Below are 27,996 nucleotides of genomic sequence, written 5' to 3'. Positions count from 1 at the left end.
TTATAAAACAAACGTATAAGGGATGTTTTGAGATTAAATTCACAGCTGAATCCTGAGAGAAAGGATGTGTTCGACGTCACGCGGTTCTGCGCACACCGATATGACATCAAAGCACAGCGAGAGCAATTCACCAGATAAGCTTTACCATCGATCTCGCGATATTTTGATGTCATATTTTGATCATGAAGTCAAGTTTAGTAAATCCGTGTGTGTGCGCAGAATCTCGCGAGAACTGTGTGGACCACAGAAACGTTGCTGTGTCAACACCCCGGTCGCGCGCCGCGCACATCACTCCTCAGCTGACGCCGCCTGCTTTCATGGAGAAATTCATACTCCTCCGATAAGGTAAAAACAGCATTACAGACGTGTTTAAACGATCATTAGCACTTTCCTAAATCGCAGTTTTTGGTATTTGCGTAAATTCAGATTAAACTGAGCTAGTAGAGTTGCTACATTACGTCTTCCTGTGGAAAAGTGGTTTGTTCACGTCTTGGTACTTGCTCTAGATTTGAATCTTCATCTATATTTTGTCAGTGTAACCGTGTTCGTTACAATAGTATCCAGCCTGAATGAAACCAGCAGCACAGTTATGTGTTCATGAATGGTTCATGGTTCATGGATCATGGTGAGGTTTCGCGAATAAGCTCGACTGTTGGCAGCTTCCTTCCACAGTCAGAGATGGTGTCAAAGAGCTACATTGTGTGTCCAGATGAATGTGAGGACTCGCCTGTGCATGTGATGAATTGGTATGATATGAGGATTGCTTTTTAGTGTAGTGCTGAATTTTGCCGGTTCACAATCGAGCTGAATTTAAATAAAACAAAAAGCGAACGTATAGTCAGTACGTAAACATCTGTCAGTTTTTAGTATTTTTTTATTAAAGCGTCTGCCAGTTATAAATAAACATAAATGTACTACGCATCCGTTTGCAAATGTCTTTCTAGCGAATATCAGTGTGTTGTTCTGTGACACCATAATATTTTTTTCTTTAGGATATATCTATAAATTAGCGTGCTTCAAAACACAAGATAAATGCATTCAAAACTAACACTCTCACTTCCACCAATACCTATCTACGATTCCCTTTTAGTCACCTCTATATCATAACAGTGCTCAATGGATATACAGTTTTGGTTTACCATATCTGGTTTGCTCTATCAGCAGCCTGTGACTTTAGATGTTATTGACTTGAAATGCTTTTTACAAAGTTGTGAAAGCCGGTTCAAGCAGTGTGAGCGCTATGTAATTAAAGCCATCACAGCGTATTAACTGTTTGTTGCACAACGCTACCCACATTATTGCATAATATAAAACCAAACGTTTTGGTAATAATGTTAATTCCTCTTTTCTGATTTGTTTCCCCTTGTACTTTAGGTTATGATGCATCCTTTCTGGGTTGTCTGCTGTGACTTAAGGTGAAATGGCACTTTCCCAGACAAAATCAACCAAAATGGGAATGTCGAGACTGTTACGCATTTTTGTGTTTGTTGGTGCAGTCTTCATGATCCTTCTTATAATCATATACTGGGATGAGGTGGGGGCCACCAATTTTTACCTCCACGCAACAATCTCTGGGCCTCACCCGTCGCGCCTTACTCCACATAGGCGTTCTGATCCCGAAAAGAAAGCGGATGAGGACAAAGAGAACTCATTTTTGACAGACATAGATGCTTTTGTCAACCAATTTTTGGAGGGAACCGTTGACCCGACAGAGCAGGTGCGAGGAGAACCACCCCCTGGCGAGGCTCACAATCAGTCCTCGGAAAAATCAGAGGAAAAGTTTGTTCCTAGACGAGAGTGGAAGATCCATCTGACCCCGATAGACCCAGAGATGAAACAGAGGCAGGAGAATCGGAAGCAGCTGGTTCAGGATTTTTGCAGTAACAGAAGTCTCTTCGACTTCCCGGGAAAGTACAGGAATTTTGATGACATACCCAATAAAGAATTAGATCACCTGATAGTAGATGACAGACACGGGATCATTTACTGTTACGTTCCGAAGGTGGCCTGCTCGAACTGGAAGCGCATAATGATCGTGCTGAGCGAGAGTCTGTTATTAGATGGCGTTCCCTACCAAAACCCACTAGATGTTCCTCAAGACCTCGTCCATAACAGTAGCTTGCACTTCACGTTCAACAAGTTCTGGAAGCGCTACGGAAAGTTCTCGCGTCACCTCATGAAAATCAAGCTTAAGAAATACACCAAGTTTTTGTTTGTGAGGGATCCGTTTGTGAGACTGATCTCTGCGTATCGCAACAAATTTGAACAACCTAATGAGGACTTCTACAGGAGATTCGCAGTTGTCATGCTGAAAAGGTACAGCCAATACACCAATCCACCAGTGTCAGTGGTGAACGCTTTTGCAGATGGGATTCGACCGTCTTTCAAAAACTTCATTCAATATTTATTAGATCCACAAACCGAGAAAGACACACCTTTCAACGAGCACTGGAAACAAATTTACCGTCTGTGCCATCCATGCCAGATTAATTATGATTTTGTAGGAAAGTTGGAGACTTTGGATGAGGATGCTGAGCATTTGTTACGGATTCTTCGTGTAGATAACGTTGTTGAGTTCCCTCCAAGTCATCGCAATCGAACGGTTAGTAGTTGGGAACAGGATTGGTTTGCCAAAATACCATTGGAATCTAGAAATGAGCTGTACAGACTCTATGAGGCTGACTTTAAACTATTTGGATATTCCAAACCAGACAAGCTGTTAAATGAATAATGTTTTTGTCATGATCTACTTCTGGAATGCTGAAAACATTTACACAGTACAAGAACACCAATAAGTGTTCCTCCTGCCTGAATTTTAACTTGGAGATCTATAGATGATCACCATAAAGACCTCACACTTAAAAATTGACTCAATACTTGACTTGGACTCTAGTATTATTTGTTATGCAACAGGGTTTACAAAAGCAACCTGTAGCATATTAAAAACCTTTACAGACTTCAACTCAACATAAGACTTGACTTGGACCTGGCCTTGTAAGACACGAAACCTGAAAAGATACATGTCTGCCTTTTAATGGAAGAGTCACGTGCCCCTTCAACGTGATAGCATTGTAGATAATATCGCAGATCAGATGTAACGGAATTGAATGGCACTTCAAAAAGACCAGCATCAAACGGGGCCAAACGTGATATTAGGTTATGCTAATGTTCAACCTGTGCTATAGGAAACACTGTAGATTAATAGGAGTACATTGAGAATGCTGACATGGCTCATGTGAAAAGGCTTTGGGATGATTGTGCAGCCTTTGGGCATTTAAAGTGACAGTAGTGAATATACATCACTTTACACACATTTTATGCTTTAATCGCACAGTCTGTTTTTTTATGCACGGTCAAACTCACAGCCTTGCAAATTATAGTTTATTTGACTCGTACATGTACACAGATGTTTGATGCATGCACACCGCGGCAAAAGTCTGGAGGTGCGCGTACGCGTAAAAATGGACCATACTTCGGACTTTACACTTACTCATCCCCTTTCCCAAATATGTGTTACTGGCGTTTCTGTTGGCCTACATTTCGAAATAAGACATTTTGATATTTACTTATTCACTCAAAACCTGCACAATTTTCAGTTTTGTTTAAGATACTGAGCAGTGTTTGAAAAACAGATTCATCTGTGATTTAATCTATAACCTCTTTTCATTGAGTATAAAGGTGAAAATGAATTATAATTCCAGCAAGTGAGTTTTTTCCCCTTAGTTTTTGGTATATTTGTAAGCTAATAATGCATCACCAGACTAAAATATCAGAGAAATCTAAAAAATGTATAGTACATTTAGGAAGTGCACACACAGAGTATTTTAGAGTATTTTTGTAACGGTTTACAATTAAATGTGAAAAGTAAAGGAATTTTGTCCTTAAAAGTGTCAAATTTTACACACTTTATTTTTCAATCCTAAAGGAAACTTCTGCTCTTATACAGGAGTTTCTTTCATTTTTAAGGCATGTGCTTTATGTTGTATTTTTGTTTTGTTTTGAGTGGATGTTATTAACTTTAGTTCAGAGTTGTTTACTGCCAGTGCTCAACAGTGAAGCACAAAACTGGCACAAAATAAAATTATAATGCTAATGAGTTGTAAAATAACAAATATTTCTCTATAACAGAGAATATATTACAGACAGAAGAGTCAGTATTCAGAATGTGGCCTGTTCTCGTTTCGATCCTTTCATCAGTTTTATTCTTATATTAGGGTGTAGCGGGTTGAGCCCTCTGTTCTGCAGCATGCTACAGCATGTGTGCCTTGCAGTCCTTTTCATAAATATGCATCACTTACAAGTAGCAAAAAAAAGAAAAAAATGCTGGTTGGCTTTGAGTGTAAAATAATGGCCTTGTTTGCATATTGTTTGAAATATAATTGTGTGCACATTGAGTTTTTTTCTAATTTAGCTAGAGAGTTTATCTAAATATTGCTTTAGTAAGATGGAGCACAAATGTCAATGTAGTTTTTAGTTCTGTTATCAGCATTTATTTACATTTGAGATAAAGGATTTTATTTGCAGAGAAGATATTTTTTTCCCTTTACAACATGCTCTTTGGTGCACTTTACACGTTCGATCAGATGTATAAAAGAGATCTTTAGGTCAAAGAGAGATGTGAGGATGAAGTGTCTGTGGATTTGATTGTAGATTGTAATAGGAAATACTGTGGAGCACAAGTGTAGCGTGATTGTAGTGATGGACCAGAGGGAACATCATGCCCCAGTTTAGCCAGCCCTCAAGGGATGCCACCGTTCTCCAGTCACTGCACTGATGAGCCCATTTGGTAGCAGTGCCTTTGGAAAAAAGTTTACAAAAAAGTTATTTTTCTATGTGGGTCAATCACAATAAAAAGGAAAACTTGTATTAGTACATTCATTGTTTTGCATTGTAGCCAGGTTAATGGCGGTATAAAGGGATAGTTCACCCAAAAAGGAAAATGATCTTATCATTTACTCCCTATCATGTCGTTACAAACCTGTATACATTTCCGATGAACTTGAAGGAAGATATTTTGAGGAATGTTTATAAATCTGCATTCAATTCCATAGTATTCTTTTTTTCCCACTGTGGAAGTGAATGGGGCTCATGTTCAGTTTGGTAACAAACATTTCTCAAAATATCCTTTGTGTTCATTAGAACAACGAAATTTATACAGGTTTGTAACAACATGAGAGTGAGAAAATGATGACAGAATTTTCATTTTTGCGTGAACTATCCCTTTAAATTTGTTCAACATTTGTGCAGTATTTTGCCTATGCGGTTTGTTTCAGAATGATCATTTTTGTGTATTGTTGGTGCCACAATGTACAAAGAAAGGTGTTATATTGTCATGATGCCAATGTTATTTTTTCACTTTGTGTACTTTTAAATCATAGGAATTTCTTATTTGCATGAAATGTTTTTTAAGAGTATTTGCTGGAAACAAAAGGGAAACATTTGTTATGTACATCAGGTCTTAGCTTGTGTTCTTGACATTAGTTTACTTTATTTGCCAATGTAGATAGCGTTTGTATTTATTATGGTATTATTTAATGCTTCAGTTTCAAAATAAAAACTCAATAAAGTTGCAATGCATGGTGTAAACACTGTAACACTGCTATCGTCCATTTCCTTTGAATGCCTGAAATGTATATAGAGTCTCTTTTTCATAACTCAAACTTTCCTCATTCGTCTAAAAACCTTTTCTGTTAAAACGCTTTATGTCAGATTTTTGTCTCAGTATGATGTCATAGTGTGACAAGAAATGCCTCTGCAGAAGATCAAAACCTACTTCATTGCTTTTTTAGCCTCTCTCACTGACAAAACACAGAATTGCTTGAGCAACAAAACAGAGATGTCTCAGAGGATTGCAAAATGTTGTGCAGTGTTTTTGCTTTCCCTTCCTTTTGGCAAAACCTTTGTTTAGTGTAGATGAAGTTCAGATTGCTTAATTTTACTGCCATTTTGCTTTTAAACAAAACCATGAAGATGATTAAACAAACTTAAGGTTACAGGATTAGTTTTGAGATGACAAAACCAAATCAATGCGATCAAGCTTTAGTACTATGAAGCAGCTTTTCAACTTTCTCTGCCAATTCAGACTTTAATCTTAATCACGATTAACCCGCGAGCGTGTGCAAAATATAACGCATGAAAATAATTATATACCGTGTCTCTGCTTCTGTCAAAGTAAGAGGAAACTTGAAGAAAGTTTGTTGATAGATGATGATTGTGTTAATGTGCAATTAAAAAAAAGTATACTATAGGGATGTACAGTGATGTATAGTATATATATATACATTTGTCTAAAAAAAGTGTTTTCTAACAATTCCCTCATAAAAATTAATTATGCAAAATAGAGTTATCAGTTTTTGTTTTTGTTTTTAGGAAGGTCTTACTATTTTAACTGTAGTTCAACAACGCTATTTCTATAGTAAATATGGTAACACAAATGGTAATCAATCCATAAAAAAAATAGAACTGATACAGCTACGGTCAAAATCTCGTGAATTTTTGCCGAATGGGCGCGGTTTTTTATCCTACCCTAACCCCACATCTCGCGAGATTTGACCGTAGCTGTATCCCCTATCCCCGGTCGCATAATTATGCAGGCTGCATATGCGATCAAGGTTTATTTAATTTAACTAAGCATTACATTCGCAAGTCATACGCATATTACATCAATTTACGATTAACTAAGGATAATATAATTGTTAATATTCTAAAATAAGACAGTCTTTCTTGACGAAGGTAGCATAGAATGGCAACCTTCGTATTGAATGCTGGATGTCTTCTGGCGGAGTCTCTAACGTCATCACCGGCGGCCATCTTGTCACAGGCAAGCTATCCGGTGGGTTATGTGGTACCTGACGTAAGGTGAGTGGTTTGGTTTCTTACATAGGTACGTTATTAACGTGGCAATGATTTTGGATGCTTGAACATGTTTCATGAACATTATTCAAGTATGCCGTGTCATAAGTACATCTCTGACAGTCTGACGTTTATAACAAACCAAACAGCTCCATTGGCGAGCATCACAGACGAGACATCTAGCCTTTATTATGTATATCTATGGCCAGAACGTACTTCAACTTTAATTCTTGCTCTCTGTATTCCTAAACACACTTTCTCACTAGAGCCCCTAGTGGTGCAGTTCCACAAGACATAAATTATGGTAAGCAATTACTATAAATTGAATAACACCACACTAATCTCGTACATTACAAGTGTAAACACAAATGTAAGTAGGCTACCCAGGTTGAAAGGAGAAAATTATCCAGTTGCTTAGACCATCACAGGGCAAATGTTTATGTTCACGTGTGCTACCTGTGTAAGTGTGCCAGTAACTGTATATATACTTAGTCTATGTTATAATCTTATGCATCTGCTCAACAGGCCCTTGGTGGAGCTGTTGGCCCTCTTCAGTTTGCAACCAATGGCAGATGTGTTGACATCTTCATAACCACTAGATGGCACAAAAGAACACAGGTTTACTCCATATTCACTAAATCCTCATATTAACACAATAGTGACCGCAGATATTTAGAAGCTACATACGCTTTAAAAAGATTTTTCAGTTGTAAAATATTTGTTACATGGTTTTCTGATTCTGAGCATACATGATGTTCTACTTATATGACTTGGTCAGGTACTGAACATTTATGCAGTTGCATAACTCTAAAAACAGCTTGCATAAATGTGTTGACTCACTTTTGGAGTGTTGTATGGTGTGTGGTAGATGCATTAAATAACATGAATATAAAGGTGTTCACATTGTGCAGTGTCTAACAGCCATGTGGTGTTTCTAGTGACCTCTGTCTGTTTTGGTGTGTTGTAGATATTACTAATGTACTGAAGCAGACAGGAGTTTCTCAGTGTCTGGAAACACTGTGATCATAAGTGCTGTATATAGCGATCACAGCGACAGCAATTTCTTCCAGACATTCACCGCAGATGCAATAAACTCTTTAATTTCCTTTACTTCACACTCCGCAGCTGCATAGACCACACAGATTTTGTCTGTGACCCTATGCAAATGTATTTATTGTTCATACAGAATCAGCATTTCTTTTAAAGCGATGTGCTGATGCCGATATTTGATATTCTAGCTTTACTTTCTTTGGAAATGAAAAATACCTCTTCAGCATTGTGATGGGATGTAAGCCAACCACATATGCAATGTCTTGCAAAATATAGTGCAATAAATAGGCCTGCAAGATAAATAGATATTTTGAAATCAGCGTAATATCACAACTGTGCATAACGCAATATAGTTTGTAATACTGGATGATTTCAATAAGTCGATGCAGATAGCAGAGAGACTGGTAAAACAAATAGAGAGATGGTTTCATTTAACAAAAACAATGTAAAATGTTTATACAATGATCATTTTTTTTTTATTAAATAGAGCCATAGTAATCGGCATTTATTGATAAATAAAATGTTTTAAAGCTGTTAATAATCACAATTAAGTGGAAGTTTCAATTAAAAATATGCATTTACTTGTTGCATTTGTTTCAACATTGTACCTTGGATTAAAGGGATAGTTCACTTTAAAATGAAAATTCTGTCATCATTTACTCACCCTCATGTTGTTTTAAACCTGTATGAATTTCTTTTTTCTGATGAACACAAAAGAACATATTTTGAGAAATAGTGGTTAACACACAGCAGATAGTGACAATTGACTTCCATAGTAGGAATAAAAAAAATGATGGAATTTAATGGGTACCGTCAACTGTGTGCTTACCATCATTTATCAAAATATTTTCTTTATCATTTATCACATTACTTCCAAAATATTTTTTTCCTACTATGGAAGTACATAATCATATCTGCTGTGTGTTTACCATCATTTCTTAAAATATCTTCTTTTGTGTTCATCAGAAAAAAGAAACCCATACAGGTTTAGAACAACATAAGGATTAGTAAACGATGACAGAATTTTCATTTTAAGGTGAACTATCCCTTTAAATACCCTAAAGGCATTTAAAATAAAAAGAAATGGCTATTTAATGGTTTTTATACAAGGCCTATACTGATCATTACTGCTGCTGTTATGCCTACTTAAAAACGATTTTTTAATTGTGTAAAAATCAATATTCACTCTATTCATTTTGACCCCAGAGTCTTTACTCTTTCAGAATTTGTGAAACACTGCTGTGATCTTTGGGAATCTTACCAATTGAAAAGTCATTTAAATTAAGAGGGAGATAATTCAATGAGTAGGGAATTTTAAAGCGCAAAAACACACAGTACACACGCAATCCTGAGACTAATCCAGTTATAGCGGTTTTATTGCATGCCAATATCAAATAAAAGTGTGAATATCGGCCCATTAGGCACTGTTAATTTCTTTTTTATTTAATTTTCGGATAATCGTATTAGCTAAAATTAAGCCTTTAGTAGGGCAAATATGTTGTTGCTTTCAAGTTCAGGGTTTTTACCTAAACAAATCTTTTTTACCCTAACTTCTCTCTGCTTATGACATTTGTAAAGTGTTATTAAGGCTGATAACCTGTTTAAATAACAGCTGGAAGATATGTCTCATGCAAATTAATTAATTGATCCTTTTTTGTTTGTAATGTTACGTTACGTTGTCCAAGGTTATTTAATTCAAAGTAATTAGATACAGTATCTAAAAACAAACGGTGCTATATAGCATCAAAAGTGGTTCTTTACTCGTAATCATAGAAGAACCATTTTTAGCGCAATATAGCACCGATGAAGCACCAGTGAAGCACCTGTGTAGAACCATATAGGGGCCATATAGCATCACAAATTGTTCTACATAGCACTATATGGTTCTACACAGGTGCTGCACTATGGCAAGCCGTTTTAACTTTTATTCATTCGTAGGATATGAATTTGTGATATCAACAATTCAATTTTCACTAGTTAAAATTGTAATTCTTGATATCAGATATTACATTTCTACTAGTAACAATGGCAATTCTTGATATCAAGAATTACATTCCCACTAGTAACAATGTTAATTCTTGATATCAGCAATTTAATTCTTGATATCAACAATTACATTCCCACTAGTAACAATGTTAATTCTTGATATCAGCAATTTAATTCTTGATATCAACAATCCAATTCTTGATATCAACAATTCAATTCTTGATATCAACAATTCAATTCTTGATATCAACAATTCAGTTCTTGATATCAACAATTCAATTCTTGATATCAACAATTAAGTAATTGATATCTGTAATTGTATTTTCACTAGTGAAATGTCACCATAGGTTGCCATTCAAATTCAATTGTTGATATCAAGAATTACATTTTCACTAGTAACAATGTTAATTCTTGATATCAACAATTAAATTCTTGATATCAACAATTCAATTCTTGATATCAACAATTCAATTCTTGATATCAACAATTCAATTCTTGATATCAACAATTCAGTTCTTGATATCAAGAATTACATTTCCACTAGTAACAATGTTAATTCTTGATATCAACAATTCAATTCTTGATATCAACAATTCAATTCTTGATATCAACAATTCAATTGTTACTAGTTAAAATGTTAAGTCTTGATATCAATAATTCGATTGTCACTAGTGACAATTTTAATTTCTGATATCATGAATGGGATTGTTACTAGTAAGAAAGCCATTTTAGATATCTGAAATGATATTGATATCAGAAATACAATTTCAGATAACAAAAATTAACATTGTTACTAGTGACAATCGAATTATTGATATCAAGAATTGACATTTTAACTAGTAACAATTGAATTCTTGATATCAAGAACTCGATTGTTGATATCAATACTTTAATTCTTGATATCAAGAATTGAATTGTTGATATCAAGAATTAACATTGTTACTAGTGGAAATGTAATTCTTAATATCAAGAATTGAATTTGAATGGTAGCCTATGGTGATATTTCACTAGTGAAAATACAATTAAATATATCAAGAATTTAATTGTTGATATGAAGAATTGAATTGTTGATATGAAGAATTAAATTGTTGATATGAAGAATTACCATTGTTACTAGTGGAAATGTAATCGTTGATATCAAGAATTGCTATTGAAACTAGTAGAAATGTAATATCTGATATCAAGAATTACAATTTTAACTAGTGAAAATTGAATTGTTGATATCAAGAACACAACGAATAAAAGTTAAAACGGCTTGCCATAGCTGCACTGGTGTTTCACCAATGCTATATGGCACTTAAAATGGTTCTTCTATGATTACGAGCAAAGAACCACTTTTGGTGCTATATAGCACTGTTTGTTTATAGAGTGATATATCCAATATAGTACTGCGCAAAAGTCTTAGACTGCCATGCCACAATTAGTTTGTTTTATTATTTCAGCAATGGTATAATAACCATACACTGTCAGAAAAAAATGGTCCTAGCTATCACTGGGGTGGGACCCTTTAATAAAAGTACACATTTGCACCTAAAGGGTTCATATTAGTACCTCAGAGGTACATGTTGGTACCATATTGGTACCTAAATAGTACATATTGTATAGCATTGATTCTCAACAGGGGGCCCTGAGATGGTGCCAGGTTCATGACATTATATTATAAAATACATTTATTTATCATAAATTCTGTGTAATTAAACCTCAGAAAAATAAGGCTACTAACCAACAGCACTACATTGTATAATTAAATATGTTTTGATTATTTCAAATTGTTTGTTTTGAAATGTGATACATTTTTTTTGGGGGGGGCATGAAGGGATGCACCATACACAAGGGGGTCCACACGCCGAAAAAGTTTGAGAACCACTGCTGTATAGGGCCATTTTAGGGTACTGCACCAGCTTGGAAACATTTCTGTCTGGTATACAATTATTTCTCAGTCAGAAAATACTGAAAATTTGTATACAGTATTAAAAACCAAACAATTAAACAAAGAGCTTGTATAAGCAGTATTTATATATATTATAATGTTTTGTATGTATGCAAAAGTATGGGCACACCTGACAATGTCCATGATTTTCATTTATAAATATTCAGATGTTTGGATCAGCAATTTCAATTTTGATCTATCAAATAACTGAAGGACACAGTAATATTTCAGTAGTGAAATGAGGTTTATTGGAATAACAGAAAATTTGCAAAATGCATCAAAATGAAATTAGACCGGTGCATAAATTTGGGCCCCCTTGTCATTTCGTTGATTTGAATACCTGTAACTACTTAGCACTGATTAATTGGAACACACAGTGTGTGTGTGTGTGTGTGTGTGTGTGTGTGTGTGTGTGTGTGTGTGTGTGTGTGTACCTGGTAATTATCACGTTGTGGGGACCAATTGTCCCCACAAAGATAGGAATACCAGTGTTTTTGTGACCTTGTGGGGACATTTTGATGTCCCCATGAGGAAACAAGCTTATAAATCAAACGGAATGATGTTTCTTGAAAATGTGAAGTAGTAGAAGGGTTTCTGTGATGGTTGGGGTTAGGGAATGGGGTAGGTTAGGGGAATAGAATATATACAGTTTGTACGGTATAAAATGCATTACGTCTATGGAATGTCCCCACAAAACGCGCGTGTGTGTGTGTGTGTGTGTGTGAGTGTGAAGTTTAAGCTCACAGATACTCCACATATGATTTATTATAGCATGTTAAAATCGCACATTTGTAGGCCTGAGCAAAAGTGTGCCATTTTTGGGTGTGTCATTTAAAATGCAAATGAGCCGATGAAATGCAAACACTGATCACAATGATGGTGGTTTGTTGTAATTGAAACTCAATTGTGCTGTCAAGTCCTTCGTTTCTCCATCTTTCTCTCTGCACTAAATGGCAGTGCTGTGGTTGGATAGTGCAGATAAAGGGGGCGGTATTATTGTAATTCGCCTTGCTACCTACCTCAAAAAACATGCAAAATCTGAACAACCTAATTTTTCACATGCTTGCAGAAAATGATTACTCAAATTAAGTTACTGGGTTGATCTTCATCACATTTTCTAGGTTGATAGAAGCACTGGGGACCCAATTATAGCACTTAAACATGAAAAAAGTCTAATTTTCACGCTATGACCCCTTTAAGGTGGCCAATTGCAAATTGTTGTTCTCCTTGACTCTCCTCTGAAGAGTGGCAACATGAAGGCCACAAAGCAACTCTCAAATGACCTGAAAACAAAGATTGTATGGTTTAGGGGAAAGCTACAAAAAAGTTATCACAGAGATATAAGCTGTCAATGTCCACTGTGAGGAACATAGTGAGGAAATGAAAGACCACAGGCACAGTTCTTATTAAGGCAAGAAGTGGCAGACCACATAAAATATTGGAGAGGCAAAGGATGGTGAGAACGGTCAAAAACAACCCACAGACCACCTCCAAAGACCTACAACATCAACTTGCTACAGATGGTGTCACTGTGCATCGTTCAACAATTCAGCGCACTTTGCACTTTGATGCAGCAAAAGAACACAGCGGTCCAAGAAAAACACTTGCTACCCACAATTAAATTTGGTGGAGTTTCCATCATGCGGTCACAAAGTTGAGGTTACACCGATGCTGGATATTTCAACAAGACACAACCTAAAACACTGCTTAAAATCTAACTCTGGCATTTATGCATGGGGACAAGTATGATATGTTATGGAAAGGCCATCCCAGTCTCCAGACCTGAATATCATTGAACATCTGTGGGGTGATTTGAAGCAGGCTGTCCATGCTCAGTAACCATCAAACCTAAGTGTACTGGAGATGTTTTGTAAGGAGGAATGGTTGAAAATCCATTCATCCAGACACTCATTACAGGCTATATGAAGCATCTAGAGGCTGTTATTTCTGCTAAAGGAGGCTTTAGTAAATATTGATGTAATTGTTCTGTTGGGGTGCCCAAGTTTATGCCCCTGTCTAATTTTGTTTTTATGCAACATTTTCTGTTAAGCCAATAAACCTCATTTCCCTACTTAAATATTACTGTGTCCTTCAGTTATTTGATACAACAAAATGAAATTGCTGATCCACACACCCAAACTTTTGCATATGACTGTATATATATATATATATACATATATATACATAATGCATCAATTAGCATTGGCTGCCTATGACTCTGTTGCCAGTTCACCGATTTTCCTTCGTTTCCTTTTCCAAGGGCTGTGTATCATTCATTTTATACATATCAAACAAAATATGCAGGTATTTTTTGTTTTGTTAAATGAAGCGGAACAGACCAATCTCTCACATTTTTTCATTTGCACTACAAGGATTTTGGTAAGAATTTTTTAATGAATGTAGACACACTCCTGGAGTTGTGTGTTTCTTTCCCATCCAGTGATGCATGTCACAGTGATCATTTTGAACAGATCTCTAATGAGAAATGCTAATGAAAATGGTCTGCCGATAGGTCGCATGGACTGAGGGCATAAATTCAGGTCAGTCGAGGTTTTTTTCCTTTATAATGAAACCAGCGGTTTCAACCAATGTGATGTCCTTTTATTGAATTAGACTCGGCTCTAATGGGCTTGGCAAATGTCAATGTCACAAGAGGTTTCGTTTTAGTCAGTGTTAGTCCGAGAGACAACTTCTCATTATTTTTGCATCCGTAAAGTTTGTAGTGGTCAGTTTGGTAGAACGGGGGAGTTATATAATGTGACACGAAATATGAAACCCATTTTACTTTGGTGACCTGACAAACAGTATAATACATCAGGTAGAAATGCAGGGACACATCTGTTGGGAATTAAATGAATCTTAAATGTGGACATACTAGAATAGGTCCGTGCAACCCTTCATATTTATATTCACACATTTGTCCAAAGTAACATTTACATTCAAGCTCTAAATTTGTTATGTGCATGTGTGTTTTCTGAGATTTGAACCCACAACCTAACGCAATGCTCTACCAACAAAGCCACATGCATACCCACTAAAGATTAAAAGCTAGGACAGATATTCTGTATGCGTTTCTACCTTAGTGGGAAACATTTACAGTGCCTTGCGAAAGTATTTGGCCCCCTTGAACTTTTTGACCTTTTGCCACATTTCAGGCTTCAAACATAAAGATATAAAACTGTAATTTTTTGTGAAGAATCAACAACAAGTGGGACACAATCATGAAGTGGAACAAAGTTTATTGGATATTTCAAACTTTTTTAACAAATAAAAAACTGAAAAATTGGGCGTGCAAAATTATTCAGCCCCTTTACTTTCAGTGCAGCAAACTCTCTCCAGATGTTCTGTGAGGATCTCTGAATGATCCAATGTTGACCTAAATGACTAATGATGACAAATAAAATTCACTTGTGTGTAATCAAGTCTCGATATAAATGCACCTTCTCTGTGATAGTCTCAGAGGCCAGTTTAAAGCACAGTGAGCATCATGAAGAACAAGGAACACACCAGGCAGGTCCGAGATACTGTTGTGGAGAAGTTTAAAGCCGGATTTGGATACAAAAAAGATTTCCAAAGCTTTAAACATCCCAAGGAGCACTGTGCAAGCGATAATATTGAAATGGAAGGAGTATCAGATCACTGCAAATCTAAAAAGACCCGGCGGTCTGTCTAAACTTTCAGCTCAAACAAGGAGAAGACTGATCAGAGATGCAGCCAAGAGGCCCATGATCACTCTGGATGAACTGCAGAGATCTACAGCTGAGGTGGGAGAGTCTGTCCATAGAACAACAATCAGTCGTATACTGCACAAATCTGGCCTTTATGGAAGAGTGGCAAGAAGAAAGCCATTTCTTAAAGATATCCATAAAAGTGTCACCTGGGAGACACACCAAACATGTGAAAGAAGGTGCTCTGGTCAGATGAAACCAAAATCGAACTTTTTGGCAACAATGCAAAACGTTATGTTTGGGGTAAAAGCAACACAGCTCATCACCCTGAACACACCATCCCCACTGTCAAAAATGGTGGTGGCAGCATCATGGTTTGGGCCTGCTTTTCATCAGCAGGGATAGGGGAGATGGTTAAAATTGATGAGAAAATGGATGGAGACAAATACAGGACAATTTTGGAAGAAAACCTGATGGAGTCTGCAAAAGACCTGAGACTGGGATGGAGATTTGTCTTCCAACAAGACAATGATCCAAAACATAAAGCAAAATCTACAATGGAATGGTTCACAAATAAACATATCCAGGTGTTAGAATGACCAAGTCAAAGTCCAGACCTGAATCCAATGGAGAATCTGTGGAAAGAACGGAAAACTGCTGTTCACAAACGCTCTCCATCCAAACTCGCTGAGCTCGAGCTGTTTTGCAAGGAGGAATAGGTCTCTCGATGTGCCAAACTGATATAGACATACCCCAAGAGATTTACAGCTGTAATTGCAGCAAAAGATGGCGCTACAAAGTATTAACTTAAGGGGGCTGAATAATTTTGCACGCCCAATTTTTCAGTTTTTTATTTGTTAAAAAAGTTTGAAATATCCAATACATTTCGTTCAACTTTATGAATGTGTCCCACTTGTTGTTGATTCTTCACAAAAAATTACAGTTTATATCTTTATGTTTGAAGTTTGAAATGTGGCAAAATGTTGAAAAGTTCAAGGGGGCCGAATACTTTCGCAAGGCACTGTATTTGTAAAACCATCGAAGTGAGGACAAACAGAGTAATGTGAGGATATTTTGGTCGGTCCTCACTTTCTGGTACCCCTTTAAAGGTAAGGGGATAAGGATTGCATTATGTTTGTAAGTGTTTTCACAAATATTTGTACAAACGTGTGTGTGTGCATGTCAGGTCACGAAAATCTGGAATTTATGCGGTGAAAGTGCGGTGTTTTTGAAAAAATGCGTACCCCAGATAAATATGCAGACTTTGGCTGATTATGCGTTAAATCATGCGATCGCATAATCACGTTTTTCTGGAGGGACTGTTTAATATGGATAAAATTATATTTTTTTATCAGAAAGTGTTTTGGGTTTGATGTTTTGATTGGTGTAGATCTCACTTTTAATTTATTTTAGCAATTGCATATCTTTTACCAAAAATGTAATGTGTCTAACTGTGTATGCAAATACAGATATGTATATCCAGTGCATATATCATTTTATACATGATAAAGCAATATTTTAAAGCAATATTTGTAAATGTTCCTAACATCAAGCTGCCCTAGTTAATGCAATAAGCTGACCTTGGTTTACACGCTTAAGGGTTTATTTTTTGGAAAGGCCAGCTGGAATCTTGCAGCGAAAAAACCTGAGGTAATGTTTGCAGATGCATGCAGCAGCGACCCTCACTCTCAGTTCTTAAAGGGACACTTCACCCATTTGCATTAAGCTTTGCATAGTTAGAACTCCAGTCATGTTTTTGAATGGTCGTGCATCATTTCCTGAGTTTCTGCTAAGACAGGAGAAATACAGAATTCAGTGTTGCACTTCCTTCTTTCAATGATGTAAAAATCATCATTTTGCATCATTGAAAGCAGGAAGTCCAATATCTTTGTTGAGGGGGTGAGAATACAAACACCCCTTTTCTCGGTCAAATAGCCACCAAATTCGAAATGTATGTTACATTTTGACTACAAATATGATGCACTTTTAATAAAGATTAATGTTTCTACGTGTGAAATGCTCCTTTAATGCAATGCTATCATCTGAGGCAATAGTTTTTTATTCAAAATAAATAGCATCACTAAAATCATTTCTTTTCGCTTTGTTTTGACAGGATGGCAGCATGATAGGCAGGCTGTTCTTGTTACGCCACTGTCTCCACATCAGGACAAAGAAGGTAAACATGTTTTTGAAAAGATGTCAGGCTGGTGACACATTTTTCAAAACTGTTAAGATCCTGTTTACAGCAAAGAAACCCAGCGTTCCAATCTAGAAATGGATTTTATATCAAATCTATCTTTGGCACACAGCGTCCTTTTTGGAACTAAAGTTTATTATTGTCATTTATCTGAATATAAAGCTTTTGAAGTGAAAGCACTTAAAATGTTTTAATGATTGACTCATAATTTGTGATTAATTACTCTTAATGACTCAGATTGGAGATCCAGATGATCTCTGCTTCCCCAGTAATGATGAAGTCATTTGGTCAAACAGCCTCCTGAACTTAAAAGCTATCCGGAAGCATCCATCCTTGATGTATTTATGCTTTCTCTTGGCCTCTTAAGAGACTTTGTGGTGGCGAGTTGGCTAATAGATCAAAGGTAGTCTAGCGGTCACCTCTCTAAGCATTAGCCGCATGTAATTTATATCCTGTGATGTCACTGACAGATACGAATGGCAGTTGGATATAACTGGATATTGTACATTATCTTGTAATGTCGTTCTTGAAACACAGCATCTATTTTATTAAGTAAGACGGCAGTATTCGGTGTGGCAAGATATTTTTTGTCTTTCTTTAATGCCCTTGAGATGTTTTGGGGGTATAAACAAGTAGTTAGACCATCCAAAGGGCAATTGCCTGCATTCATGCATTGCTGATGAGGTCGTAGGAGGTGCTCTTATATCTTGCTCTGAATATCAGGGATTTATTCTGGGAAGTGAAGGGTATTAAGGAAATGTAGCAAGATGAAATTGATTAGATATAAAAGCATAGTCCTATGATGTGTGACAGTGATTTTGAGTCACTTTGTACTTAATGATGAACTCTCTTTGCAGGGGTTAATGGATATGGTACCAGGGTTAAAAGTGAATCTTTGAAGAATGGTGACGAATCTGGAAAGGGGCAGAAACAGATGTAATAGTCACATCCATTGTACAATCTATTTTCATTTAATTATGGCTATAAAGATGTGAAGATTACAATAATATTAGGAAGCAAGTTTTCTATTAGCATATAGTATCAACTTAAAGATTGATATATAGTATTTATGATTCAAGCTTTTTAATGTTTTAGCTTTAGTTCGTTTTCTGTGTTAGCATAGATCTGCAATGTTAGCTCACAGTTTACTCCAAAGGCAGAAATGCTCTTCAAATACTTTTTAATAACTAACAAATTTAAATTACAACATGCTTCTTCCATATTGTGACATCACAGTTGCTCATGTAAATAATTCCCGCCCATACCGGCGCCAATAGCCCCGTGGTTAGTGCGCTGACATGTAGCACCAGTGTGCTTTTGGCGACCGAGTTCAATTCCTATCTCTGAGATCCTTAATCCTGCTCCCCTATCTCCACCCAACACTTTCCTGTCTGTACTATCCTGTTTATAAAGGCACAAAAGCCACTGAAAAAAACATAACTTAATAATAAAAAAAAAATCCTGCCCATGGCATACACGAAAAAGAAGCCTGGTTGAGCTGCTTTGGTAAAAACATGTTGTTGCCATGTCGAAGAGATGCTGTTTATTCCACCCCGACTGTTTGGCCTTCCTAAGACGGACAACTGTTGATATAGTTTTTAGCTGCAGGTCACTTTTTGCTTTTATAAGTCTCCTGATGTGATATAAATTCAGCTACACTCGCTCTGTGGTGCGATAACAGTGCGTTTCATTCTGTAGTGACCACCTCATGCCCTAATTCAAGGACTTTACAGTGCAAGCTATTTTGTTTTATACACCGATATTGTGTACGTGTGTCAACCTTTCTTTGAGTGAGGAACATTGCAACTGAAATGAATGAGAGGATTTCAAAATGAAAACATACTTCTGTACAATGTCCTGTTAAGTTTGTGATTGTGGTCCTAACCGAAGCCTTTCCAAACAGGATTTGAACCAAATATCTAGCATGAAAATCGGCACACTAACAAAGTCTGACACAGACAGACTGGGATGAGAGGTGCTTCAATTATATGTGAAAAATAATGGTTTTGAGCAATCAAGTGTGAAAACCTATTTTAGTACACCCCCCAAAAAATAATGACTTACACAGATACATTGGTTATAATAAACATTGCAATATTACAATAAAAAAGAAGAATTGTCAGTTTTGACTAAGGAACTTTAAGACTCATTCTACATCAACACCTTAAAGTAACCATGGTGTCTTCAATGCGACAGAAAATAGATGAAAATCTAAAAGAATATGTGCTTATTTTTACTATCCCACTTAACTTTCCATAAACTAAATTTTGGCCAAATGCATAATAGTAATATAATCTAATTATTGAAAGATTTCCAAATGATTTCATCACTCCAGTCTGTCCGGTTGAGGGCTTATTTCAACCATAAACACCTACGTTAATCTTCAAAAGGTGTCTTTGACGACGGTATGCTATAAAAATGAAGGCCATCTTTTTTGGCATTTCTGCCACTCTACAACACAACAAGACATTTTCTAGTGAGTTATATAGTTCGTTTCACTCGTGTACAATTCATTTCCACTGTTTTTCTGCCATCACATTGCGCGCACATGCTTACAGTGACGTAACTGTGACGTTGACTCGCAAAAGGTCTATATATCATTTTTGTTGTTTATATATTTTATGGATTTAAAATTACATAAATTTTATAGGATAATGCAGTTGTTGTGCAAAGTGCATTAATGACACCAATTAAACAAGTCATTAAACAAAACGTAAATAAACAAAACATGCCGTTTCAGATGTAAAAATGTCCGCATTACATAAGTATCACTGCGCCACTGTTGCTGCGTATTGATTTATGAAAATAAACACCACAGTCTTTAATTATATTTTAAATTTGTCTATGCAAAATTAATGGTGACATCCAGATAAATGTCAATAAATATTGTTGAGTAATCTCGTCATTAAACAGAAAACGTTCCCTGAGGAGTTTCTACCTCAAATTCATATTTCCGCTATTTTCCACTGGGTGGCGATCTTACCCAACTTAAACACTGACGCATTCACTCAACACTAAAAACATTGTGTTAGTTTTGATCAGGCTCTGAATCTGATCTCTTACAAAAGTTCTTCACAAAAATGGAATCATCTCTGCTTTTAGCTGAAAATTTGAGAGGTGATAAGAGAATAAAAATAAAGGTAGGATGAAACAGTTTTTTTTAAAGTGGATCGGGTCTGTTTTTTCATTTGATATTTTATGTTTATTTTAAGAAGAAAATTTTTCTGTAAGGCATTAAACTAAAACTGGGCGGCAACTTAAAAAAAAACGCTGACGGGGAAGAGTTAAGCATGCTTCCAAGCATATTTGATCATCACTTCAACAGTTGCTTGATATAAATGTTAATGTATACTTTGTTTGACGGAACATCCAGTATGCCGCAGTCCTGTGGGCGAAAATGCCTTGTTGATGCTAGAGGTCAGAGGAGAATGGGCCGACTGATTCAAGCTGATAGTAGAGCAACTTTGACTGAAATAACCACTTGTTACAACCGAGGTATGCAGCAAAGCATTTGTGAAGCCACAATACGCACAACCTTGAGGCCGATGGGCTACAACAGCAGAAGACCCCACCAGGTACCACTCATCTCCACTACAAATAGGAAAAAGAGGCTACAATTTGCACGAGCTCACCAAAATTGGACAGTTGAAGACTGGAAAAATGTTGCCTGGTCTGATGAGTCTCGATTTCTGTTGAGACATTCAGATGGTAGAGTCAGAATTTTGCGTAAACAGAATGAGAACATGGATCATCATGCCTTGTTACCACTGTGCAGGCTGCTGGTGGTGGTATAATGATGTGGGGGATGTTTTCTTGGCACACTTTAGGCCCCTTAGTGCCAACTGGGCATCGTTTAAATGCCACGGCCTACCTAAGCATTGTTTCTGACCATGTCCATTCCTTTATGACCACCATGTACCCATCCTCTGATGGCTACTTCCAGCAGGATAATGCACCATGTCACAAAGCTCGAATCATTTCAAATTGGTTTCTTGTACATGACAATGAGTTCACTGTACTAAAATGGCCCCCACAGTCACCAGATCTCAACCCAATAGAGCATCTTTGGGATGTTGGTGGAATGGGAGCTTCATGCCCTGCATGTGCATCCCACAAATCTCCATCAACTACACAATGCTATCCTATCAATATGGGCCAACATTTCTAAAGAATGCTTTCAGCACCTTGTTAAATCAATGCCACGTAGAATTAAGGCAGTTCTGAAGGTGAAAGGGGGTCAAACACAGTATTAGTATGGTGTTCCTAATAATCCTTTAGGTGAGTGTACATATGTAACTAAGTTAAATAATGTTTAACCTGAATGTAAAATATGAAATTAATATGTTAAACTTGATGGTTAATATGTGTTAGGATTCTTTCTTGCTAAAAGGCTTTAATAATATACCAAATGAATTCAGTCCTTGTAAACAGTTGAATATAATTTATTTCTTTGAAGCAGATATATTTGTAATTAAAGCAGATATGACCCTCGTCATAAGAGAATGAATTCAAAGTGCCTTATCGAGTTTCATTAGGGCTACACTAAACTGGTTAAATTGAATTATTCGACTGGATAATTGAAAAGAGATAAGCCAATGTGACGCAGGGCTGGTGATACAGCATTTGCAGTGTAAACATCCACTAAGCCCTCAGTTGAATTCAAATGTAAAATATAAACATAAACAACGTGTTGGATTGAGATATATACATTCGATGCCAGGATGATACCATCTGCTCTGAGTTTTTTATTCAAGAAATGCTCTTCGTACCTTCTGTAACGCCCTGTTCCTGTGACAGACATTGAACTCAGGCTGCTGCGGCCTGCAACTCCAAATTACCATTCATCAAGTTTCAAAAATCTGCTCTCTTTCTTACTAAAGTGAAGTAGCATCATTGTGTATTATAACCTAATCAAGCTCCATTCTACACACTGACAGTCGCTTATCAGAATCAGCATGAATATGAAGAGTTATGTTAGTGATAGTGATAACACATCTGTGCAAAGGAAAGACGGAGCTCTTCCTGAAAGAAGAATTCATAAACGTAAATTTGCAGTCTTTCCACTATGTTATCTGGATGTCATCAGGACAAACAAAACATGCTGGAATCTCTTAAGCCTTCACAAATGTTGGTTCTTGATTTTAAAATCCCATCTTCCCATAGTAAATAAAAGTCTCATGATGAATAAAACGAAGTGGGCTGCGTGATGTGAAATCGTGTGCACATTCTTGTATGGATGGGTGGATTCTCATCCAAAGACTTTAGTCCCTGGCTGCTGTGATGAGCGAACCGTCTCAAGGTGTATTCATTTTATTGAAAAAGCCAAGTGAAAATGAATATTTACAATCAAGCACAGTGTATTTAATGACATAGAATTGCTACAGTGTAGTCTTTACAAGGCTTTCAAGACCGAATTCATTCATTCTGTAATTTGTCTATTTAATTGAAAAGCAATCTTCTTGAATGTGGTTTTACATGCTTTTATTTCTCACTATACAGTACAGTTTTTTTCTCATCATTAATGAAAATGCTTTTATTCTGCTTTTACATAAACTAAGCATTTATGTACAAATATTGTTATATCTACACAAATGAGTCTTTCTTATATACAGTCTCAAGCCAATTACATGTAAAATGCTTATTGTGATGCCCTGTAACTGCAGATAGTGAATACAGATACAATCTATATGCTAATGTTGTATCAAAGCACTTTGCTATTATTCTAGTGTGGTGTGGCATATGGCCAGCCCTGAAGTGCACGCTATTTCACAACACTGAATAAACAACACTTAAGTGCATCCTGCGTCCTTAATAAGCACCCAGACTACAATTGAGACAATTCAGTATTGCTTTTAAATACAGTTCGCTCTGAGAGACTTTGGAGGGAAACCATTTGGCTGCTATTGGGACACCAGTCAGACAGGGTCTCCACTGACTCCTGGCTCTCGGCACCGTGTCGCCGGACAGATCGCTGGCTTTTGAGCGAGAGCAAATTGGACAGTTTAACAGAGCTGGAGGACCTAAAGGCAGAGAGCATCCTCTGATGATACTTCGACCGGACTGCTCTGGCCGAACGGTACAGATCTCCTAAGAAGCAATAGCAGATGGGATTGAGGCTGGAGTTAGTGAGACCCAACCACTGGGCAAAAGGCCGAGCTTGCAAAACCCAGTGAGGCGGATGAACCTCTCGGTCAATAACAATATCTGCCACGTACAGCGGTAGCCAGGAGACAGCGAACAGGATGACCAAAGTGACCACCACCTTGGCGATCTTCTTGCGCATTTTTAAGCGTGAAGCATGCATGGCCTGGCTGTGCGGGTCAAAGTCGGCGAAATGTTGAGAAGCCTTCCAAAGCTTCCTGCCGGTCAAAAAGCTGATGATCAGGTTGAAGGTCACAGGTATGCAGTAGAGAGCCACAAAAAGAAGCACGTTGTAGGCCTGTTTGAGTCTCGCATGGGGCCAAAGCTCCCTGCAAATGGGCACGCTGATGTCGATCAGGTGGATCTCATCTAACTTAATCATGAAGAGTAGCGGCGCACAAATAGCAGAAGATACGACCCACACGCACACAATAGTGATGTAGATCTTTTTCTGTGTAAAATAGGAAAGGGAACTGAGTGGACTGTGAACGCTGTAGTATCTATTAACGCTGATGACGGTCAAACTGAGAACGCTGGCCGAAACAGACACGGCCTGGATGAACGGGACGGCTCTGCACAGGAGGTCTCCGTAAACCCACGCGGTGTAGATGGTGTGTCCGAGGGTGATGGGCATGCAGATGCAAACCACCATCATGTCACACACTGACAAGTTGATGAGTAAAGTCCGCGTGGCACTGATGCTCTGCATCCTATTCGTTTTCTGGCAGGTGAGCATTCGAATGGCCATGAGATTTCCAATGAAGCCCACCACAAATGATAGCGAATACATGACTGTGAGGGAGATGGTGGTGGGCTCCTTGATGGTCAGCAGCAAAAGCCTCTCCAGCTCTGCACTTCGGTGGAGGAAAACATCGCTCATGAAGTCCTCGTGAGAGCCGTTCAAAGGCAGCAAGGTGTTTGTGAGCTGATAGCCTGTGGTGAAATTCATATTCCTTGCGTTGCTCGTAAAGGCTTGGGAATTTTCGGGGATGTTTTCATAGGCAGAAGTCGGAATCCAGAGGTTAGTTCAAACATCCCAGAGCTGAGTACTTGGACTTAGCAATCTTCTGCTTTAACCAGAAAGGATAAAGTACCGGAAACCAGGATTTAAGCAAGTAGACGCTGTGAAAACATAGCACAGATTAGGAGGGAAATTAAAAGTGATAAGCAGTACAATCAAAACAATGACTAAAGTAATTATATTTGAACAGACTCATTTCATGCTTCATTTAAAATGATAAGCATTAAAATCATGGAAAAAGCAGATCAGCAATACTTTTTTCTTATCTTTTCTTATCTATCTATCTATCTATCTATCTATCTATCTATCTATCTATCTATCTATCTATCTATCTATCTATCTATCTATCTATCTATCTATCTATCTATCTATCTATGCGGTTGCAAATCCTGAGAGTTAAATTTTTTAAAATGAGAAAGGAGAGAAATAAGAAAGTAGCCTGCAGCAAAACAGAATAAATAAATAATATACGCACCGTGTTACTGTTACATTACGACTTAGATCGTGATTCCTGTTGTTTTAAATTGCTATCAAGAAATAATTTTTATCTTTCGCTTTTTATCTGTAACTTTCTCACTTGGTGATTATTCATTTACGTCCTCACTTGACTACATTTAATTTTCCGACATTTCTTTGCATAGTCTATATAAATTTCATTCCCAATGCCACTTCGCAGACATTCAAAAAGTCATTTTGAAAAAATAGAAATACATACCGAGAGGTTGTCAGATTTTTGAGAGGTATCAAGTGCTCTCAGAGAAAGGCAATGTGTTCATCTCAGGATAATGTGAGAAAATGCGCGCCTGCGATGCGGCTCGGTTGCGCGTATCCGCGCTGGCAGAAGTGATGCGCGTTCACTGATATGATGGGTTTTCTCATTCACCTCGTGGCTCCGCACACTGTGCCGTTGATCACTGTATTATTATACAAGCGGATAGTGTCGAGAAGGGCGTGAAATGAGCCGAAAAATAAAGGAAATAATTCGATTGAAAGTGTGTGCATGTGCTGGTTGATAAAGTTTGTCGATTCTAGTTAATAATAACTACACTATAAGCTAGCCTACAAGGTGTGTTTAGGTGAATAAATAAATAAAATGTGCAAAGCCATAAAATGACATAAAATTGGCAATACTGTGATAGTAATTGGCCACAATAATCATGAACAATGTGTGCGTGCGTGATATTACAACTTACACAGAGTCTTAGAAATATATAGCTCACCCTACATCTAACAGACATTAACAACTTGTATGAACTAAGTATGAGGAAATTTGCTCCTAAATTAGTAGATTAGAGAACACTCTCACAACACACAAGTTCAACACACTTGATTAAAGTAAAAATACTTACGTTACACCTCTGATGATTTGTCTTATATGATTTGTCTTATTATCTACTTGATTAGTAATTGTGACGTCACTAATATTATTGAATGTACTGTATTGAGAACACAGCTCGTTCGCTTTGAATTACTAAAACAATAAATAGTTAATTGAAATAAAAAACACAACTGACACGTATGTGTTTTCAGGAGAGTCGTGACTTTTCTAATTATGGTGGCACAGTTGCTGCAACAGGCCAAAGCATTTAATGCAAGTATTGATTACCCAGCTAACAGAAAAAAGTTCTAAGAACGTTCCCTGAAAGTTCTTTACGTTCCCAAAAACGTTCTGCCAACGTTAAAAGTGTCCAGTTTTCTTGACGTTCTAAGAACGTTTTTGTGTTGTCTCAACGTTAGAGGAATGTTACATTTTACCATTTTTAAACGTTATGACAATGTCATGTTTTAATGTTCACACAATGTTTAAAACAACAACTGTTTATTATATTGACTTGTTTAATTGTTATGTAAATGATAGAGAAACATTGCATTTTATTATATTTATTTTTTATATTTATATTATTTTATTATATTTATTATATATTATATATCTATTATATATAAGTTTAGATGTTGATGTTTTGTTTCATTTTAAGTCACCATTATTGTGATTAGTGTTCGTTTTAGTTGGGCTCTTGAGCCTTGTCTTTTGCTTGCTAGTTTTTTCCCTGGTTGTATTAACTTTTTGTTAATACACCATATTTGTTCTGGTTGTATTAACTTTTTGTTAATACACCACATTTGTTATGAACATGTTAAGTTAGTAGTGTAATTCTGTGGTGTGGTGGTTGGTACATAATGGTAAAAAATCATCCCTAATTAATTTACTAATCAAAAGTTTATTTTCTGTCAAGGATGTGAATGAGATCCAGTGCTTTCACAGCGGTTTGTCGTTGAGGAGTTTTAGAAACTTTGGACAAAAAATATCTGCTGTATAACTGGGATGCACAAACATAAAGAATCGGACTGTGAATCTCAACCATGGTGACAATTAAATGAAAAACTTCATGCTGCAATGCATGCTGGGTATTAACAAATTACAAATCTCATTCAGGACTCCCAGCATGCACTGCAGCATGGAAAAATAATGATTTTTTTTTTCAATTTTCTTTGTCACCATGGTTGAGATTCATAGTCTGATTCTTGATGTTTGTGCGTCCCAATTATACAGCAGATATTTTTGTCCAAAGTTTCTTAAACTCCTTAATGACAAACTGCTGTGAAAGTGCTGGATCTCATTTACATTATTGACAGAAAATAAACTTTAATTAATTAGGGATGATTTTTTTCCTTTATGTACAAACCACCACACCACAGAATTACACTACTAACTTAACATGTTCATAACAAATGTGGTGTATTAACAAAAAGTTAACACAACCAGGGAAAAAACCAGCAAGCAAAAGACAAGGCTCAAGAGCCCAACCAAAACGAACACCAATCACAACAATGGTGACCCAAAATGAAACGAAACATCAACATCTAAACTTATATATAATAGATATATAATATATAATAAATATATAATACATAATAAATACAATAAAATAATATAAATATAAAAAACAAATATAACAAAATGCAATGTCTCTCCATCATCCACACAACAATCAAACAAGTCAACACAACAAACAGCTGTTGTTCCAAACATTGTGTGAACATTAAAACATGACACCGTCACAACGTCCAAAAATGGCAAAATGCAACACTCCTCCAACGCTGAGACAACACAAAAACGTTCCCAGAACGCCAAGAAAACTGGACACTTTTA

General features: G+C 36.7%; 2 protein-coding genes and 1 long non-coding RNA gene across 4 annotated transcripts; 2 read left to right on the top strand and 1 right to left on the bottom strand.

Annotated features, from left to right (window-relative positions):
* Positions 1-207: 207 nt before the first annotated feature.
* Positions 208-5,594, top strand: chst12a (carbohydrate (chondroitin 4) sulfotransferase 12a). The gene is made up of 2 exons (XM_055190951.2): positions 208-345; positions 1,375-5,594. Exon 2 carries the CDS (start codon positions 1,421-1,423, stop codon positions 2,729-2,731), a length of 1,311 nt encoding a protein of 436 aa, XP_055046926.1. The 5' UTR covers positions 208-345; positions 1,375-1,420; the 3' UTR covers positions 2,732-5,594.
* Positions 5,595-6,582: 988 nt separating this feature from the next.
* LOC141351033 (uncharacterized) lies at positions 6,583-20,562 on the top strand. Of its 2 annotated transcripts, XR_012359177.1 has the most exons (5): positions 6,583-6,858; positions 7,119-7,156; positions 7,378-7,470; positions 17,600-17,662; positions 18,541-20,562. It is a non-coding gene; the product is annotated as an uncharacterized lncRNA (long non-coding RNA). The 2 variants fall into 2 exon arrangements; XR_012359176.1 differs by having other exon boundaries at positions 17,600-20,562.
* Positions 20,563-22,956: 2,394 nt separating this feature from the next.
* On the bottom strand, positions 22,957-26,444 carry LOC129432476 (QRFP-like peptide receptor). Its single transcript, XM_055190893.2, has 2 exons — positions 25,561-26,444; positions 22,957-24,946 (listed from the first exon to the last, which is right to left on the bottom strand). The coding sequence occupies exon 2, from the start codon at positions 24,771-24,773 to the stop codon at positions 23,508-23,510; it is 1,266 nt and encodes a 421-aa protein (XP_055046868.2). The 5' UTR covers positions 24,774-24,946; positions 25,561-26,444; the 3' UTR covers positions 22,957-23,507.
* Positions 26,445-27,996: the final 1,552 nt, after the last annotated feature.

The sequence above is a fragment of the Misgurnus anguillicaudatus genome, chromosome 19 (genome assembly GCF_027580225.2).
Source record: "Misgurnus anguillicaudatus chromosome 19, ASM2758022v2, whole genome shotgun sequence".
NCBI lineage: Eukaryota > Metazoa > Chordata > Actinopteri > Cypriniformes > Cobitidae > Misgurnus > Misgurnus anguillicaudatus.
The sequence above is the reverse complement of the archived record's forward strand: the minus strand, read 5'-3'. Positions and strand labels throughout refer to the sequence as shown.

What these genes read in the sequence shown, in the direction of transcription:
- chst12a (XM_055190951.2), top strand. Translation starts at nt 1,421, where the DNA reads ATGGCACTTTCCCAGACAAAATCAACCAAAATGGGAATGTCGAGACTG.
- LOC129432476 (XM_055190893.2), bottom strand. Translation starts at nt 24,773, where the DNA reads ATGAATTTCACCACAGGCTATCAGCTCACAAACACCTTGCTGCCTTTG.